General features: G+C 41.2%; 1 protein-coding gene and 1 long non-coding RNA gene across 8 annotated transcripts; one reads left to right on the top strand and one right to left on the bottom strand.

Moving 5' to 3' along the window:
* Positions 1 to 1,684: 1,684 nt before the first annotated feature.
* On the bottom strand, positions 1,685 to 15,979 carry LOC120558420 (lysophosphatidic acid receptor 2-like). 7 transcript variants are annotated; one of them, XM_039799424.1, is made up of 5 exons: positions 15,861 to 15,979; positions 10,572 to 11,056; positions 6,923 to 7,417; positions 5,985 to 6,181; positions 1,685 to 2,005 (listed from the first exon to the last, which is right to left on the bottom strand). In XM_039799424.1, the coding sequence occupies exons 2-5, from the start codon at positions 10,822 to 10,824 to the stop codon at positions 1,838 to 1,840; spliced, it is 1,113 nt and encodes a 370-aa protein (XP_039655358.1). In that variant the 5' UTR covers positions 10,825 to 11,056; positions 15,861 to 15,979; the 3' UTR covers positions 1,685 to 1,837. The 7 variants fall into 7 exon arrangements, 5 of the variants coding, with proteins under 5 accessions (XP_039655358.1, XP_039655351.1, XP_039655382.1 ...); XM_039799417.1 differs by having other exon boundaries at positions 15,815 to 15,949; XM_039799448.1 differs by lacking the exon at positions 15,861 to 15,979 and adding an exon at positions 15,617 to 15,808.
* LOC120558524 lies at positions 1,686 to 17,933 on the top strand. The gene is made up of 2 exons (XR_005639134.1): positions 1,686 to 1,732; positions 17,888 to 17,933. It is a non-coding gene; the product is annotated as an uncharacterized LOC120558524 (long non-coding RNA).
* The last annotated feature ends 318 nt before the right edge of the window (positions 17,934 to 18,251 follow it).

Below are 18,251 nucleotides of genomic sequence, written 5' to 3'. Positions count from 1 at the left end.
CTCTGCACATTTTTCACTTCTTCATTTCATGAACCACAAATTTTTTTTTTGAAATTTAACGGATCCACCGTCTATATCTGTTTTTGAATTTGAAGCATGTTACTGATGCGTTGTTTTGAAAAAAAAAAAAACATTTGCACCTGCTTTTTCCTTTTTCCCACATCTCTCTCCACCTTCTCCTTCTATCCACGGTCACTATCTAATAAAGGGAAAAAATGCCCCAAAAAATAATCTTAAAAAAAAAAATCATCCTGCACAGAGGTCCAATTACAGAGTCCTTTAACACCTTCAGGTCTCATAAAACCTTTTGTGCTCTTTACTTTTGATTGGCTTTGATTTCCTTTCTGCTTGTTTTATTCTCTCATTATCACACTTTATTCCCATATTGGAACAGCACAGTGTGTAGCATTACTGGTAGTAATTCTACATCAAGGAGGGATTTTAGCGTGGCTGTCTGACACTGGAGGTGAATCGTGGGGAAAAAAAAAAAATTTGAATTGAAGAATGTCTCAAGAGGCAGAAGTCTGTGCCTAAAAGTCGGTGGTTTTATTAACCAAAGAATCTCAAGGAAACAGAGGAGAACAAAAGTCACATGGGAATTAACAAATAGAAAATAAGTTGAATAGAATTAAAACCACACAGTCTCATAGGAAGCTGCTACCAACAACAACTTTCCCACCGTCTATGTGGCTATATATATACCCCTCCAGCCCCCACCCTAACTGGACCAGAGAGGGACATTTCCATTTCCACCTGATCCTAACAGGAGCAAAGCAAGCAATTGCATGCCAACAATATTTCAAGGTGGGCTACTATTACTGAACCCTTTCCCCTAGGATGAATCTTACGATCCCCAACCCTTAACTATAGCCAACAGGATCTGGTCACACAGAAAGAGAGTTTAAAGAAGTCTCTAAACTGCTCTGAGGAAGAGGAAGAGATGAATGGGCACTCCCTGACCCCTTCCTCGTCAGCCCTTCACACAATCGCAATTAGGAAACCTCACTGTAAGGGAAATTGTGTTTGATCCTACACCTGTAATCATGTTAACTTCCCTTTTTGTTTGACCAGGCTGAGTTCTTCACGACACTGGAAGAGATTTTTGTCGGGTTCCTCGTTCACAGAGTGGGATTACAAAATTGCCACAACAATCGCCAAGGTTAGCACTGCACAGACAAGCATAAGCCTTATTCTTCCTTCCATATCTTATTCATTAAATTAGAAATAAATTGAGTAACTGATGGCTCCACCCTGTGTCGGCCTGATGTAAAAAGGTATAGAGGGAACCAACAACAAATATTTCTTTGTAGATCAGTTTGCTGAGTTGATTCTATTTAAAAGTATGCATAAACACTACACAGCCACTACACATTACACGCAGATGTGATATTTGATGTATTTCACGCCAAAGACATGGACTTTAGTCTGTGGACAGGGGTGTCCAAATACTTCTGACTACATAGGGTATGTTGAGTAGCAGTGAATGAGAGCTTAGACTGTACACACTCTACTTCTTTCTTTAAAGCACCCCCATTTGGCTGAAACTGGAATTGCAGCAGGGTTCACCATTTGGACCACAATAACTCTCACAGTGCAGGAGACAAAAACAAATACAAGATTTTTAGAGATTTGTTTTTAAATATTTTAATACTTTTCTTAAAAAAAAAAATAAAAAAAAATGTTGTGCTCCATAATCTGGACAAGATGAATCTATTGACTTCAATGCCAACAGGTTGATCTGGGTAAAATAAATCAAGAGAAAAATAGCAAAGGGAAAAGAAAACAAAATAAACTCTAAACAATCAAATATGAAAAGGGAAAAGTAATTAATGAAACATTAAAAAAATCTGATTATAGAATCGAAAACACAGGGCTGAAGCTTGGATGAGGAGGATGGAGGCAGGGACGGGAGCGAGGATGGGGGGAGGCTGTGAAGGTTTCGGAGGAAGTGGCGCTGTGAGGTTGCTAGGTCTTGATGGTTGCTGGGGAAGAGCATTGTGGATCGCTGCAAAACACAAGAAGAGAGGGATGGAAAAACAAACAAGAAAATTAGTTTTTTTCCTTTGTTGTTGCAACTTTACCCTTAAAAAAAAACAGCAATTAAAACAATTAATTTGGGGATGAAATGTTTATACAAATCAAAAGCATTTGTGCTGAAACAATGAATCAATTGATTGACAGATACTTCATCTAAAAAATTCTGATGATCACAATTCTTAAGTGTTTTATCAAACATAAAAGGACCAAACATTTGCTTCTTTTAGCTCCTCGGATGTGAGGATTTGCTACTTTTATCTGTTGAAAATCATAAATTGTATATGATAAAACTTGAATATTGTTTGGTATCAGAATGCAGTTGCTGATTACTTGCAGCCCCTAACGGTCGGTTTAGAGGGGTCAGCAGTCAATGACGGTATAAAAAAAAAAAATCTGTGTGTGTGAAGTTTGGTACCCAGCCTCACCAACAACTACTATAAACCTGTTGGAAGGATTGTGAAATGACCAACAACAGTGCAACAGGTCTGTAGCAATGGAGATTTGATTTAACAATACATGTTTCATGTTAGGTGTAGCTGATGAAGAGGGCAAACCAGTACAGACAACACAAGAACTGTACATACAAGCTTGGCTGGTTAGATTAGTACCATTTACTTGTCACAAACACAACCCGTCATAATGTACATATCAAAACCTTTGCTATTAAAGGGAAGCTCGTGAGGCAACAAAAACTTCAAATTGTTAAACTTTTACCGACAGTCCATATTACATCCCAGGGTTCAACGTTAAGGTCTATTTTTACTTCCCCTATACAAATTTGAAAAAAAAAAAAAAAAAAAAAAAAAAAAAAAAAAAAAAACATTGAAAGAAACGTCTAACTTGAGAGAAAAAAAACTAAGCGTGAAAGAAAGAAAAAAAAGCGTAAAATATCGAATGTGAGAAAAGACATATGTATGTATGTATGTATGTATATGTATGCAGTTTTTAAACTCATTCTCTGTCATCTGTTCAAAATACACGATTCATGTCAACTGTGTAATTTGTCACTTGTAGCACACATCAGAGGTGCAGTAGCCTGGCACTTTGGTGATAGTCTATATATTTTTCTTGTTATCAAGAAATCGCATAAAAACACCAAAATCAATACATTAGTTACGGTTTGAGTAGCGTTTGCTAAAACCTACAGTGCCCAGTTGTTGTATGAATGTATCTAGCCTTTTCAAAAAGTATCGTATTTGTAAATGGGCTTGGGGTTGAGAGAAACACATGCTGGAGAAACTGGAAAGTATTGAGAGAAAACGCATATTTGTTTTGGTCTTTTCATGGGATTTGTTGACAACGAAAATATTAAAAATTAAAATATCCTTTAATAGGATCACACAACATATAAAGCATAATATAGATCTGTCTATAGTGCTGGTTTGGACGTTATTTTACTTTCACATTCTTCCTCTGAAAAGCCAAACTCTGCAGCAATGACAATGGACCGCAGGAAGAATTAGCGGTTGTGCTGGTAACAGCAAAAGGAGATTCAAATGAATAAACAATAGAGACTAACTGCAGAGAGTGCAGGTTTTAAACATTCAGTATACTCGCCATTCCTGACCTGTCGCGTGGCGGTCGCGACACTAGTTGCAGTCTTCTCCTGAACAGCGCTAATGAAGAAAGGCTAACGACTTTGCTATTTCTACGGACTAGAAGAAGAAGAAAAAAGGTAAACAATGGCAGAACTGGCAGCAGCATTGACGTCAATGTTTTGATGACGGATCAAGCCTTTCGTTCACCGTAAAACAACTCATCTTAACCCAGTAAGTTTACAAGAGAGACTTGCAGTCACTCTGAGAGAACTGGCATCTGGGTCCCCTCAAACACGTCCATCCTTCCTGTTTTGTCGTGCGCCACCGGAAAAAAATAGAGAAGTGCACAACCTCTGGTCGCACACTTTAAATCCTTGTGCGCCACATTGTCACGCGACAGCCTCCAGTCCGTCTCCCATCGAAGAGGTGGGTTGCAGTGACTGAGCCGACGGTTTGAGTAGATCGGATCTGGCAGGGGCAGGTGGGACCGGGGGGGCCCCCCCTCAGACCATTACACTCTGTACACTACTCTGTACTCCATACTCTGTATTACACTCGCTCAACTCTCTGGAAGGACATCAAAAGCATCATCACCACTGGCACTACTGTTAACCATTACAGTGCTCGTTAGTGAAGCCAACTAGGGATGTCACGAGAACCGATACTTGCGATACCTTTTGATTCTAAAATGACAAAACACCAAAGATTGCCCATTTTTTTGAAGCACCGTAAGCGCCGATGCCAGTGTTGTTAGTATCGGTGCTGCGCCTCTTCTGGAACTGATGGGGGCAGTATACGCTTCAGAGTGTTCCAGTCAATACTTACATTCAGAAGTAGGAGGTCACGAACAAGTTGAACTACACATGGCATAGAGAGCCGAAGTCACGCCCTTCTACTTCCGGTCCATGGGACCTATCTTTTGAAAAAATATCAATGAGAGTCAATGGAGAGATTATTGTTTATATGTCTGTGTGTATCGTACTGGGGATGTAACGTTACTCAAATGAGCAGAGGATCTCGCTTGTTCTTTTGCTTATCTGCTGAAAACACTTCACTGGGTAAAACAAATCAGGTAAGAGAACATCACATGTGATGTGGAACAGAGCTAAGCTAGCTAGCTAGCGAGCAAGTTCAGCATCAAGCTAGGTGATGTAAATTGTGTGAGAAACAACCTACGGCTAACTGAGACTTTCTTCGGTTGAAAAATATTTTAAAATTCTTTTAAATTGACGAACATCATATTTGTCATCCATGGCTCAATTCAAACGGGATCAAAAAATAATTAGCCTCTCCCCTGTTCACTGGAATGTGTCTGGGGAGAATCGTGTTATTTTACCGGTTTTGGCACCGACTACTGAATTTTGGGTATCTCTTTTGGTAACTCTGATTTAAATTTCTCAAGATATAAACCACAGTCAGCCTCGTTATTACAACTCAAACCTGAAACCAACCCACTACCACATGGACATGGATCCTTCATCCTCTCTATCTCCGTGTCAGTGTCAATGTAGGGCTGGGCAACATATCGATATTATATCGATATATGAGGCTAGATATCGTCTTAAATTTTGGATATCATAATATTGTGATCTGACACAAGTGTTGTCTTTTCCTGGTTTTAAAGGCAAACAGTAAAATTGTCAATTTCTGAAGTTACCAGACTTACTAGCTGTTTTATTATTTGCCTTTACCCACTTAGTCATTGTATTCACATTATTGGTGATTATTTACCAAAACCCTCAAACTCTCATTATTTTGTGAAATCACCAATAGTCAACATTACAATACCACCATTGATGTATTTGGTCAAAAATATCCTGATATTTGAATTTTTTTCCATATCACCCAGCTCTACTTCAATGGCATTGGCATGTGAGAGGGAGATAACTTGGCAGGGTAGATTTTTACCCCTCAAGAAAAAACACACACTGTCTCATCTTTCTGTTAGGATGCACTATTCTTTTCACAACTTTAGGCTAAATAGGGAAACATCCATTGATGTTGGCAGAAGATAATTTTTCAGATTCTTAATGGTTAGTATTTATTTTTATGTAGGCTGATAGCTTTAAAACAATAATATATCAATAACATCTACCATCCCAATTCAAATAAATCAAATGACTTGAGCTCTCAGTTACAGTTGTCAGAAAAACATCTGAAACAGCACATTAGTTCTGAAACAGCTAAAACACTTTCAACACTTAAACACCAACTAGAAAGCAGCTGAAGAAATGTATCTACATAAGAAGCAGTTTTTATTCTATTCCGTACAATGCTAGTAGTATCAGCTGTTGTCCATCTGGCATTGGCAATTCATTCCATGTTTGGAATTTCACTCTCTTTGATCAACATATTAGAACCATTTTAAACACTGGACTGGAGACAAGGCAGAGTCTACGATGCAGGTACCTTGCCGCACAGGATCTCCTTGAAGGTCCTTCTCATGTCAGTGTCCCTGAAGGAGTAGATTATGGGGTTGAAGAAGGAGTTGCTCTCGGCCAGGACCAAGAAGTACTTCTCGAAGCGCAGCACCTCACACACTTCACAGCCCAGACCGTCGAGCAGCAGGATGACCAGGCCGGGCGTCCAGCAGAACACAAAACAGCCTGGAGGGAGAGGGAGATCACGGGTACATAAGGTCATTAGAAATCTTGTAATAACATTGAAAATACAACATAAAAGGCGTGGCTAGTGGCGGATAAAATAGGAGGAAAGATAATTATTATAGCTGTAAAGAATGTGAAGAAATGGGGGGAGAAAGGGAATGTACTGTAAATCCCACCCACACCCACGATAGTTGGAGCCAGTTACCTCCAGGATCTGGGCTAAGCTAGTCTAGCTGTGGGTGCGCCAGACAGACGTACGACACGCACAGAGATGAGAAAGGTATATATGGACTTATCTAACTCTGGGGGATACAGTGAATAAGCTCCCAATAAGACTGTGTGTTCCTTTAAAAAGGTCCCATGACATTGTGATCTTTGGATGCTTTTATATAGGCCTTAGCGGTCCCCTAATACCATTTCTGAAGTCTCTTTCCCAAAATTCAGCCTTGGTGCAGAATTACAGCCACTAGAGCCAGTCCCACAATGAGCTTTCCTTAGGATGTGCCATTTCTGTGTCTGTAGCTATTGAGGAGGAGAAAGAAAGGCAGAGCAGGATACGGTTCACAGGATCGGTTTACACCTATCACCATTTTTAGCCAATGGGGGACCATAGGCAGGCTGGGGGAACGCATAATAATGTTAAAAAACCTCAAAGTGACATTTTCATGCCATGGGACCTTTAAGGAGCTTTACACGGTCAGGCTACAAATGTTGATTGAACTGGTGTGTGTGCTTCCTCACCCAGGATCATAGAGACTGTCTTCATCAGGTTGAACACTGTCTCTTTGTGTCTCATCTGGGTGGTGTGCTGTGACATCTGCTTGCTCTTGCGTCTCACGTAGACAAAGATCCGGGTGTAGACAGCCACCATGATGAAGAAGGTAAGCAGGTTAAGAACCCCCCAGAATACCAGGTAGCTGCGGCTGAACATCGGCGCCATGGTGGAGCAGTTCTCCAGGTCGCACAGGCAGTGCCAGCCCATGGCGGGAACCAGGCCCATGACGATGGACACCAGCCAGATGCACATTATGATGATGAAAACACACCGGGTGCTCATCTTACTGTGCAGCTGTATATTGAAGATGGTTTGGTGACGCTCCACGGCCACAGCCATGAGGTTGAGGACGGAAGCTATCAGGCTGGTGTCGATCAGCCCTTGTCGCACAAACCACTGATGCTGAGACAGCTTAATGGTCCATGGACCGGTATGAAACATCAAGTGGAGGTAGGAGACACCTGGAAGAGGAAAGTGGGGGTTTAACAAATACAAAAGAACTACAGGATAATCCACACTATTACATATTGGGTTGTATTCAAGGCGTAGTTTGCATTTAGGGATTGTTTTCCTACCTACCAAGGCCGAGACAAAAATCACAACATTCTAAATGTCCCATTCAGTTTCCATTGTCATCACCCACAGCTATGGCTGCAGAAACAATGTCATTCCAAGTGACAGTATTGATATTAGGATATCATATGGTTATGAAAATATTTAAGAAAACACAACCGAAGTGTCTGAAGAAAAAGTAACCTTCAGCATTAAAAGGTGCATTTCATAAAATCAATTGGAATAAATCTAATCTTCTGATGAATAACAGACAGGTGACATCAGCTATTAGTGACACAATACCAACCCAAATACAATTTACATATTTGGGCATCACCATTCACTCATCGCTACAGCGAGTTGTCCAGGACAACTATGAATCTATACTAGTGTTCAAAAGGGATCTAGCCAATTGGTCTGCGCTGCCGGCATCGCTACGGTCCAGGATTGCTGTTGTTAAAATTAATATAGTTCCTCGTGTGAACTTCCTAAGTACAATGATCCCCTTACCCCCACCAATACATTTCTGGAAGAAACTTGATACCGTAATTCGGCAGTATATTTGGAATAATAAACAACCCAGGCTAAAATACTCTACCCTGAAACGTACTGCAAACATGGGAGGCCTGGCCCTCCCTCAGAGTGTGGATGGACCCCCCATCTACAGTCCCATGGAGAGAAATAGAGCAAAACCTCACTGGAAGTCTAAGACTGCAAGACCTTGCTTTCACAAGTGTGTGTCCAAAAAAGTATATGCTAGCCTATGGCCCTATTATCACCAACACATTGACCAACTTTAAACAGGTGGAGGAGCAACTATGCTACAACATACACTTAATGTCTGGTAACAAACCTTTTGTTTATAACCAGTGGAGTGACAGAGGTATTTATACTCTAGAACAGTTATTCAATGATGATGGTACTGTATGTTAAGTTTTGAAGACCTGAGAGCTAGCTTTGAGGTCCCTAGGACATCATTCTTCCTTTATCTTCGCTTAAGATCAGCCCTAAAATGTTAGGGAGTACCATGGGGGAAACAGTCTTGAGATGCACCCAATCATTAAATGGCTTGTTGATTCTCCTGTGAGAGGATTAGTGTCCAGGATTTATGCTAAACTGATGCAAGTATCCGTAGGAGAACTCCCAATAGTAAAGAAAGGCTTAACATAATTAATTGGGAGACATTTCCCACTGTTCCAAGAACCCAAATCACCAGCAGATCCACTTCAACATATGTCATAGGACATATTGGACGCCTCAGAAGAGATACATCTGTAAAGCCATACCTACTCCCTACTGCAAATTCTGCCAACCTGAACAAACTGGAACTTTCCTGCACATGGTCTGGGAGTGTGAACAGGTGCACGAGGTGCATAATAGCTGATGTGATAGGATGTCGACTTCCTACTGACCCGATTATTTTGTTACTTAATGACGACTCTAAATTACACCTACTTGGGAGAATTTGGCTAGCCGGATCAATTGCAATCAAAGATCAAAGTCCATCCATCCATCTTCGTCCGCTTATCCGGTATCGGGTCGCGGGGGTAGCAGCTCCAGCAGGGGACCCCAAACTTCCCTTTCCCGAGCCACATTAATCAGCTCCGACTGGGGGATCCCAAGGCGTTCCCAGGCCAGGTTGGAGATATAATCCCTCCACTTAATCCTGGGTCTTCCCCGAGGCCTCCTCCCAGCTGGACGTGCCTGGAACACCTCCCTAGGGAGGCGCCCAGGGGGCATCCTTACCAGATGCCCGAACCACCTCAGTTGGCACCTTTTGGCGCGCGAAGGAGCAGCGGCTCTACTCCGAGCTCCTCACGGATGACTGAGCTTCTCACCCTATCTCTAAGGGAGACGCGCCAGCCACCCTCCTAAGGAAACCCATTTTGGCCGCTTGTACCCTGGATCTTGTTCTTTCGGTCATGACCCAGCCTTCATGACCATAGGTGAGGGTAGGAACGAAAACTGACCGGTAGATTGAGAGCTTTGCCTTCTGGCTCAGCTCTCTTTTTGTCACAACGATGCGATAAATTGAATGTAATGTACCCGCTGCGCCGATTCTCCGACCAATCTCCCGCTCAATTGTCCCCTCACTCGCGAACAAGACACCAAGGTACTTGAACTCCTTCACTTGGGGTAAGGACTCATTCCCTACCTGGAGAAGGCACTCCATCGGTTTCCTGCTGAGAACCATGGCCTCCGATTTAGAGGTGCTGATCCTCATCCCAACCGCTTCATCTCGGCTGCAAACCGATCCAGTGAGTGCTGAAGGTCACAGGCCGATGATGCCATCAGGACGACATCGTCTGCAAAAAGCAGCGATGAGATCCCCAGCCCACCGAACTGCAATCCCTCGCCACCCCGACTACGCCTCGATATCCTGTCCATAAATACTACAAACAGGATTGGTGACAAAGATCAAAGTTGATCTTAAAAAAAAAAAAAGTGCATTTCCCTACTAAAGAGATAAGCAGATCCTCTTGAAGGCATATGATGCGAGTTAAACACCCGCAGCCATTGTTTCTTATGTAATCCTGTGCATCTGCGGCGTCTTCACATGTGTCTTTGTAGATTAATCATCATCACTGTGTGAAGGAATGAATGGCCCACTCATGAGAGAGACATCATGGCTTTCAAACAACAATCATAGAGGAAAATGTATGATGAAAACCCAAGGAGGATGATATGGGTTCCCACCTACTGTAGCGAACAGTAGTGACAGTGTTTGCTGTAGGTCTGATGGTGCTTACTGAAACATCACATAAAAGCATTTAACAGCCTCCTGCAGCACAATCCACCGTCTTTTTAAATTTTCCAAGGCCTTTTGAGGAATTCAATGTTTTAGGACCTGCATATACCCTGAAGGTGTGTCACTGTCCCACTGCTGTGCTTTCTGACTCAACTGTAGCAGCACTGAAACTATAAAATATCAGATGTGACAATGCAGTTTAAATTAGGCCTGTATATATGCTGTATGTATATGCTGTACTGTATATTTAAATAATGTGTAGTACTAGTAGTTACAACAAGAACATAGTAGCATATAAAGTAAAACAATTGTACCTGAGAAGAGGTCAGCCAGAGCCAGGTTACCCAGCAGGTAATAGATGGGATAGTGAAAGTGTCTGTTTTTAAAAATGGCGCCCATGACCAAAAGGTTGGAAAAGATGACAATGAAGCAGACCATCATGCCCAGACTGACAATCACATAGTCACGGTTGCGCCAGTGGTCGCTGATATTCTTGCCACTCTTCTCATAGAAAAAGTTCACGGTCCGGTTGTAGAAGCATATCTTGTCAGTGGTGTTTGTATCCATGTTGAGATAGACAGTGGATGTGGGATCAGAGAAGAGCAGGAGAGGACGGAGAGCCGAGCAGCGTTGCAGACAAGAAGCACAGGGGAAGGTCTAGGGCGCCATTTAGACTTGCCCTCTCTGGTGTGATGGAGATCGGCATGCCATCAGCTGGACAGATGGAGGACTGGAGGGATCCAGTCTGAAGTCTGAGGCCTTCACTGTACGGCTGTCTGGGACTCCACTGGTCTTCAACCTGTGGAAGTTTAAAACAATATGTGAATTTAAATGTGTGTGCATGCTGATAATACAGTGGTGCTCATACGTTTATGAACCCATGCTAAAAAGGTTGACTAAAAAGAGGAATAAAAACAAAAATCACCTTTTGGAAATTGATCTTAATGCCTTAATTAAATTGGAAAATTCCAACCTTTAAGGACGGCAATGTTCTTTGTGAATGAATATCTGATCGTAAATAAATAAATGTTCTTCCTTAAAATACAGGGGGCATAAGTATGTACACCCCTATGTCAAATTCCCATAGAGGCAGGCAGATTTTTAAAATTCTTAAAAAGGCCAGTTATTTCATGATCCAGGATACTATGCATCCTGATAAAAGTTCCCTTGGCCTTTGGAATTAAAATAGCCCCACATCATCACATACCCTTCACCATACCTAGAGATTGGCATGGTTTTATTTCAGTTAGCCTAATAGCTGGTTTGATTTGCAATATATATATTTTTTTTCCCAATTAAGGCATTAAGATCAATTTCCAAAAGATGATTTTTTTTATTCCTCTTTTTAGTCCACTTTATCATGGGTTCATAAACTTATGAGCACCACTGTAGCTGCAGTGGAAAAAACAGCCAATCAGCCCACAGTGCAGAGGTCCAGAAAAGTCAGACGTTAATTTACCATTTACTTTACATGAAAACTAATCTATTTCTTGATCAATCTATTCATTTATCAGAAAAAAACCTAACACCCTTTGGTTCTAGCTTTTCAAATATTAGAACTTACAGCTTTTACTTGTTTTACAATTAGGGCTGTCAGTTTAACGCGTTATTAACGGCGTTAACGCAAACCCATTTTAACGACGACAATTTTTTTATCGCGCAATTAACTAGCTAGACCGGAAGCAAAATTACGAATCCCACTATGGCCACGCCAAGACCCGCCCTACGAAGCAGCTCGATTGGTTGTGGTTAGGCATTTCACCTTGAGTGGTTAGGATAGCGGATTTGTCAGGGGATAGGACCTGAAAAAATGGGGTTACGTTACGGAGCGAGTAGTGACTCTACAGTCATATTGAGAGAAACAAAGTGTCTCCTGTTCTTTCTGACCACGGTGGGAAACCTGTAGCAGGAAAAGTTAACTATCTCCTTGATTTCATGTTGGTTATGGAGAACGAGAACCAGGAAATGAGTTGGGGGAAACCATTGCCATATATAAAAGGGGGAAACCATAGTCGCTATGACGACCAGCCACGCTCGCCTCAGGCGTGAGGCAGTACTATCTGCAGTGGAAAATGGAGGTAATAGTGTTACATTACGTGACAGATTATTAGTTCCAAGTGAGAATGTTAGTGTGAAATTGAACACTACATATATGCCAATGTTGTTTTCAATAAAAAAAAATATTTGCACAAAAGCAAGCCGATCCACTTTTCCATGTTGATAAGAGCATTAACAATAAAAAAAATATATATAATGGGACAAAAATAAATCAAGGGACATTTAGAATAGATAAAAATTTGTGATTAATTGCGATTAATCATGAGTTAACTATGACATTAATGAGATTAATCGCGATTAAATATTTTAATCGTTTGACAGTACTACTTACAATCAGTGTTGGGGAGTAACGGAATACATGTAACGGCGTTACGTATTCAGAATACAAATTATGAGTAACTGTATTCCGTTACAGTTACAATTTAAATAGTTGGTATTTAGCTAGAATACAGTTACTTTGTTGAAATCAATGGATTACATGATGATACTTATCTGTTTCACGAGTTTATTCACTCTGAATAAATTAAGGCAACTCTATGCATTTTCCAGAAGCCCCGATATGAAATCGAAAAAAATAGCTATTTGCGTGATCAGTCACAATTGAGTCGGAACCGGCACGACAGAGCCAGGACAGGAATAAGTTTCTATCTTGGAAATTCAAACAGCATTTCACATTAAAGAACGAACAGGGAGAATGAAATACAACTGTGCAGTGCAACCTCCTTTCAGCGTCCAAATTACTCCACCTCCAACCTGAAGAAGCATCTTAAAGTTATCTATTTTTTTAATTAGCCAAGGGTAGTCGTCTACTGTAGTTTTACTGGTCACCTTGCTATTTTAACACTGACGAGCGATTTTACATTCTCCTACGTGCTGATTTACTAGCTCCAGAGCCGTTTAAAGACTGACTAGCCCCGTTTGACATGCTAGCTAACGTTAGCTAAAATTAGCTCGTGGTAGCAAGACTGCGGTTAGATTTTTGTAGTATGTAGTTCGGGACTACCAATACAATAATCTATCTGCTTGTTCAGGTACACATTCAGCTAGTTGGAATAAAAAGAACACACCATTATAGGCCTGTTTAGTAAGCTGGATGTGATAGCTGCATTCCTACACTTATAAAACGCAATTCAATGTGGAAGTAATCCTGAAGTAATCCAAGTATTCAGAATATGTTACTCAGATTGAGTAACGTAACAGAATACGTTACAAATTACATTTGTGGGCATGTATTCTGTAACGAAATACGTTTTGAAAGTATCCTTCCCAACACTGATTACAATATATTTTAGTTACTGGTCAGACATATTGTGACAACTTGGAAGATCTCACCAGTTTGCATCAGCTGTTCCAATCCAGCGGGATTCTTTTGTCCTGGTGCGCGCCAGTGGGAAGAAAGCACTTCCATATATAAGATTGGAGTGGAACGAGACGGACGGAGGGCAGTACACAGGGTCGGCAGAGCTATAGCTCAGTTGCGCAGCAGTTAAATAAAAGGTTGTCTTAAAGGTGCACTATGAGTTCCTGCATGCCATTTCATTTTTGTCTCAAATCGTAAGCATCTCTCCTTGATCCACTAGCTGCCTGCCCCCCTGAACACACTGTGAAAAAGCCCGGTCTTGGGAGACAACACAGGGGTCGTAAACGTCAAACAAACACTAGGGGCACAGGCTGTGCACCAAAATACAACAAACTCCCGCTGGATTGCTGTAATGATAGTGGCTGACTGGGGATGTTGTCCGCGCTCATCGCGACTGAAGCCTTGCAGCGCCGGGAGAGTGAGACGGACAGACAGGGGAGTGCTAGCTGGCTTAATTACCATTAGATTAGTCGTCTATCTATACAGTTAACGTTACTGATGAATTCGTGGGTTAGCCCAGAGTTGTTAACCATGGTCAAAACAATTATCCTAAAAATAACTGAGCGTGTTGAACAATGTCGTATTCTTATGTTACTAGGGTTGCACGATTCAGAAAATGTCAAGATTCGATTCAATATCGATTTTTAGGCTCAAGATTCGATTCAAGACCGATTTGATTCAAAATCGATTCTCTATTTTAAAATATAAAAATCACAGTCTGTAAATGTAGTTACTTTTCCCATGTGATTGCAGTAGACATACAATTTAAAAGAAAAGAAAAAGGAATTAAAATGGCCCCACATCATCACATGCCCTTCACCATACAAGAGCCGCTTTCCGACCAAGTAGTTACAGGAACAGAGTTATGGGACAAGGCCACTTCTAAGCAGTTCTACTAACTACTCTCCCCCAAAACTGTTTTTCCCATTTGCATTTGCACTGGCCAAGTGGCCATAGGGACTATAGGAGGGGTAAGTGAGTGATGCAAGCACAGCAACGGTCTTTATAGCATTAAAGTCAGAAAACAAATACACCAAAAAAAGTATAAACTAAATCTAATGTATACAGCATATTTGTCATAATTTAAACAAGTCTCCCGAAGAGAAACTGGTATCTCTCTCTCCCCCGCCTCTGCCTGCTGCATTGTGGGCGTGTGCGTGTGTGTGCGTGATGGCCGGACAGCGAGGTTGTCAAGCCCGCAGGGCACGCTTGTGGAGTTTAACTCTGAAAAGACAGTTAACCACAGGTTCCCGTTAATCTTATGCTGGACATGCATTGTGATATTTAAACAAACGATATTTAAACAAACGAACCGTCATTTACAGACTGTGATCGTTTTTTTTTTTAAATCGAGAATCGTTTTTGAATCAAATCGATATTGAATCGAATCTTGACATTTTCTGAATCATGCACCCTAGTAACATAACGACATCGTTCAACACGCTCAGTTGTTTTTAGGATGATTGTTTTGACCATGGTTAACAACTCTGGGCTAACCCACGAATTCATCAGTAACGTTAACTGTATAGATAGACGACTAATCTAAATGGTAATTAAGCCAGCTAGCACTCCCCTGTCTGTCTGCCTCACTCTCCCGGCGCTGCAAGGCTTCAGTCGGGATGAGAGCGGACAACATCCACAGTCAGACGCGCGTGCTCGTGCTGTGTTCCCCAAGTGGTAGGCCAGGTTTCAGCTGCTACAATGAGGTTTTTTTTTTTGTCAATTTTTGAATGTCAAATTCCGCTTATGGCTAGAGGGGAGAACAAATTAAGCTTACCTTTTATGGTATACATGCAGTTTAGTGTCCCAAATTCCCCATACAATGTCCTTAATTAATTGTGAACCTAAACCACCTGTGCTACCCTAACCTGTCTCAAATAAGACCCTCGTCAGTTTTTGGAAAATAATTTGGGACACTAAACTACACGTAGCCTAAGCCACCTGTTATTGTGTCTGTGAACTCGTTTATCAGGTAAATCCAGGTCAGGGGTCCTCATCGAGTTGAGAGACAATGTGCTGTCGTAGGCTAAAGTCACCTCCTCTTGCACACTTTCAGCGCCTTTTGAGCACAACGTGGAAAAAATGCGACAAAAATAGTTTTCTTTTCTTCGCACAAACTTGGTGGATAGTCTCCGTCACCTGTGTTTGGACTTGTCCCTTGCTTCCGGTAGTTAGAGGTTGTTACCTGTGCGGAGTGATTTGCGCTGAGTCCCAGGAGAAGCACAAAGGGTGCGGAACGATCCTCCGCTGCAGTCTCTCTTTCATAAAGAAGCGGGTTGCTGCTCCTGCCAACCTGTGCGTATGTTACCCGCCCCCCAGCTGCCCCTCTGTTGGCTGACGAGGAAGAGCAGCCAATGGTAGTGGAGCTGAAGAGTGATTGACGTGTGGGGAGGGCTCGAGTTGTTAAAGCGGGTTTATATGATTTTGATAGTGGTGGGAGGTGAATAAGTGATGCCCAATGTTAGCTGCAGTTTAGACTGTTTCCCTATATACTAGGGTACTGGAATATTATGGATGAACCACATGAATATGACATATTCATAATATTTCAAGGTGGGCTACTATTACTGAACCCTTTCCCCTAGGACACAGGTGTCAAACTCAAGGCCCAAAAGGCCAAATCCAGCCCCTCGCAGGTTTTGATCCGGCCCGCATTTCAATTTAGGTTCACAATAAATTTAGGCCCACCTAGTTTTTGTCGCTTTTTCCAAAGTTTTTGGTGCTTTTATTTATTTTTTTTACTACTGCAACTCCCTTCTCACCGGTAAAGCTTACAGACTCCAACTCGTTCAGAACCCTGCTGCTAGACTCCTCACTGGTACCAGATCATCTGAGCACATCACACCTATCCTTATCAACCTACACTGGCTCCCTGTGCACCATATTGAATTCAAGACCCTCCTCATCACCTACAAAGCACTCCATAATCTCGCACCCACCTACTTTACCGACCTCCTAACAGGCTATGTCCCCTTTCGCTCCCTCCGCTCTTCCTCGTCTGGCCTCCTTGTCACCTCCACATTCCGCCTCTCCACCATGGGGGCCGGGGCCTTCAGCTGTTCTGCACCAAGACTCTGGAATGCCCTCCCCTCCCACATTCAACAGGCAGACAGTCAATTCATTTAAAGACCTATCTTTTTAAGAAAGCTTTTAATCTTCATAGTACTGCATCGCCATAGAAACCCTCCCAACACTTTTTTTACTGCTTTTTTTGACATTTCTTAGCACTTTTCAGATGTTGCCTATTTTGTTAAATGCATTTCTTTGAAGCTAATGTATTCTATTGTATTTTTTCTTTTATGCCCTCTTAAATATCCGCCAAATAAAATGTATTATTATTATTGCACTTGAAATAAAATACGATTCTCAAGTATCTATTACAGTATTGGCTGGCCACCAACAACAAATGTTTCTCTGTAGATCAGTTTGCTGAGTTGATTCTAGGGCTGGGCGATATGGAGAAAATCAAATATCACAATATTTTTGACCAAATACCTCTATATCGATACCGCAACGATACTGTAGTGTTGACGATTGGTGCTTTCACAAAATATTTACACAATGAGATTTTTGATGAAAAATCATCAGTAATATGGATATAATAACTAAGTGGGCAAAGACAAATAATAGAATAGCTACAACAGTCTGGTAAGTTCATAAAATGACATCACTTTACTGTAATGCAGCCTTTAAAACCAGGAAAAGACAACACTTATGTCATATTACGATATCCAAAATCTAAGACGATATCTAGTCTCATATCACGATAAATATAATATCGATATATTGCCCAGCTCTAGTTGATTCTATTTAAAAGTATGCATAAACGCTACACAGCCACTACACATTACACTCAGATGTGATATTTGATGTATTTCACTCCAAAGACATGGACTTTAGTCTGTGGACAGGGGTGTCCGAATACTTGACTACATAGGGTATGTTGAGTAGCAGTGAATGAGAGCTTAGACTGTACACACTCTACTTCTTTCTTTATACCAGACCTTTCTTAATCACCATTTGGACCACAGATATCAGTATCCGAGTAAATAACTCACAGTGCAGGAGACAAAAACAAATTTGATTTTAAGATATTTGTTTTTAAATATTATTTTAATACTTTTCTTAAAAAAAAAAAAAGATGTTGTATTCCATAATCTGAACAAGATGAATCTATTGACCTCAATGCCTCACTCGCCAACATACCAACAGGTTGATCTGGGTAAAATAAATCAAGAGAAAAATAGCAAAGGGAAAAGAAAACAAAATAAACTCAAAACAATCAAATATGAAAAAGGGAAAAGAAATTAATGAAACATTTAAAAAAAAAAAAAAAAAAAGCGATTATAGAATCGAAAACACTCACAGATCTCTGAGCCAACCTACGGAAACTGGGAAAACCTCCCGCTTCCAGAAAAACACAATGGCACACAACATCCCAAAAACAGTTACCATGGACGATGAAAACATTTTAAAAATAAAAACTAAAAGACTGGAAGACAAACAAGAAGCTATTACACAGTGTAGAAGCTGTGAGGAAGATAGTGGTGGACAAGATGGCTAAAAAAAAGACTAA

The sequence above is a fragment of the Perca fluviatilis genome, chromosome 1 (genome assembly GCF_010015445.1).
Source record: "Perca fluviatilis chromosome 1, GENO_Pfluv_1.0, whole genome shotgun sequence".
Lineage (NCBI taxonomy): Eukaryota > Metazoa > Chordata > Actinopteri > Perciformes > Percidae > Perca > Perca fluviatilis.
The sequence above is the reverse complement of the archived record's forward strand: the minus strand, read 5'-3'. Positions and strand labels throughout refer to the sequence as shown.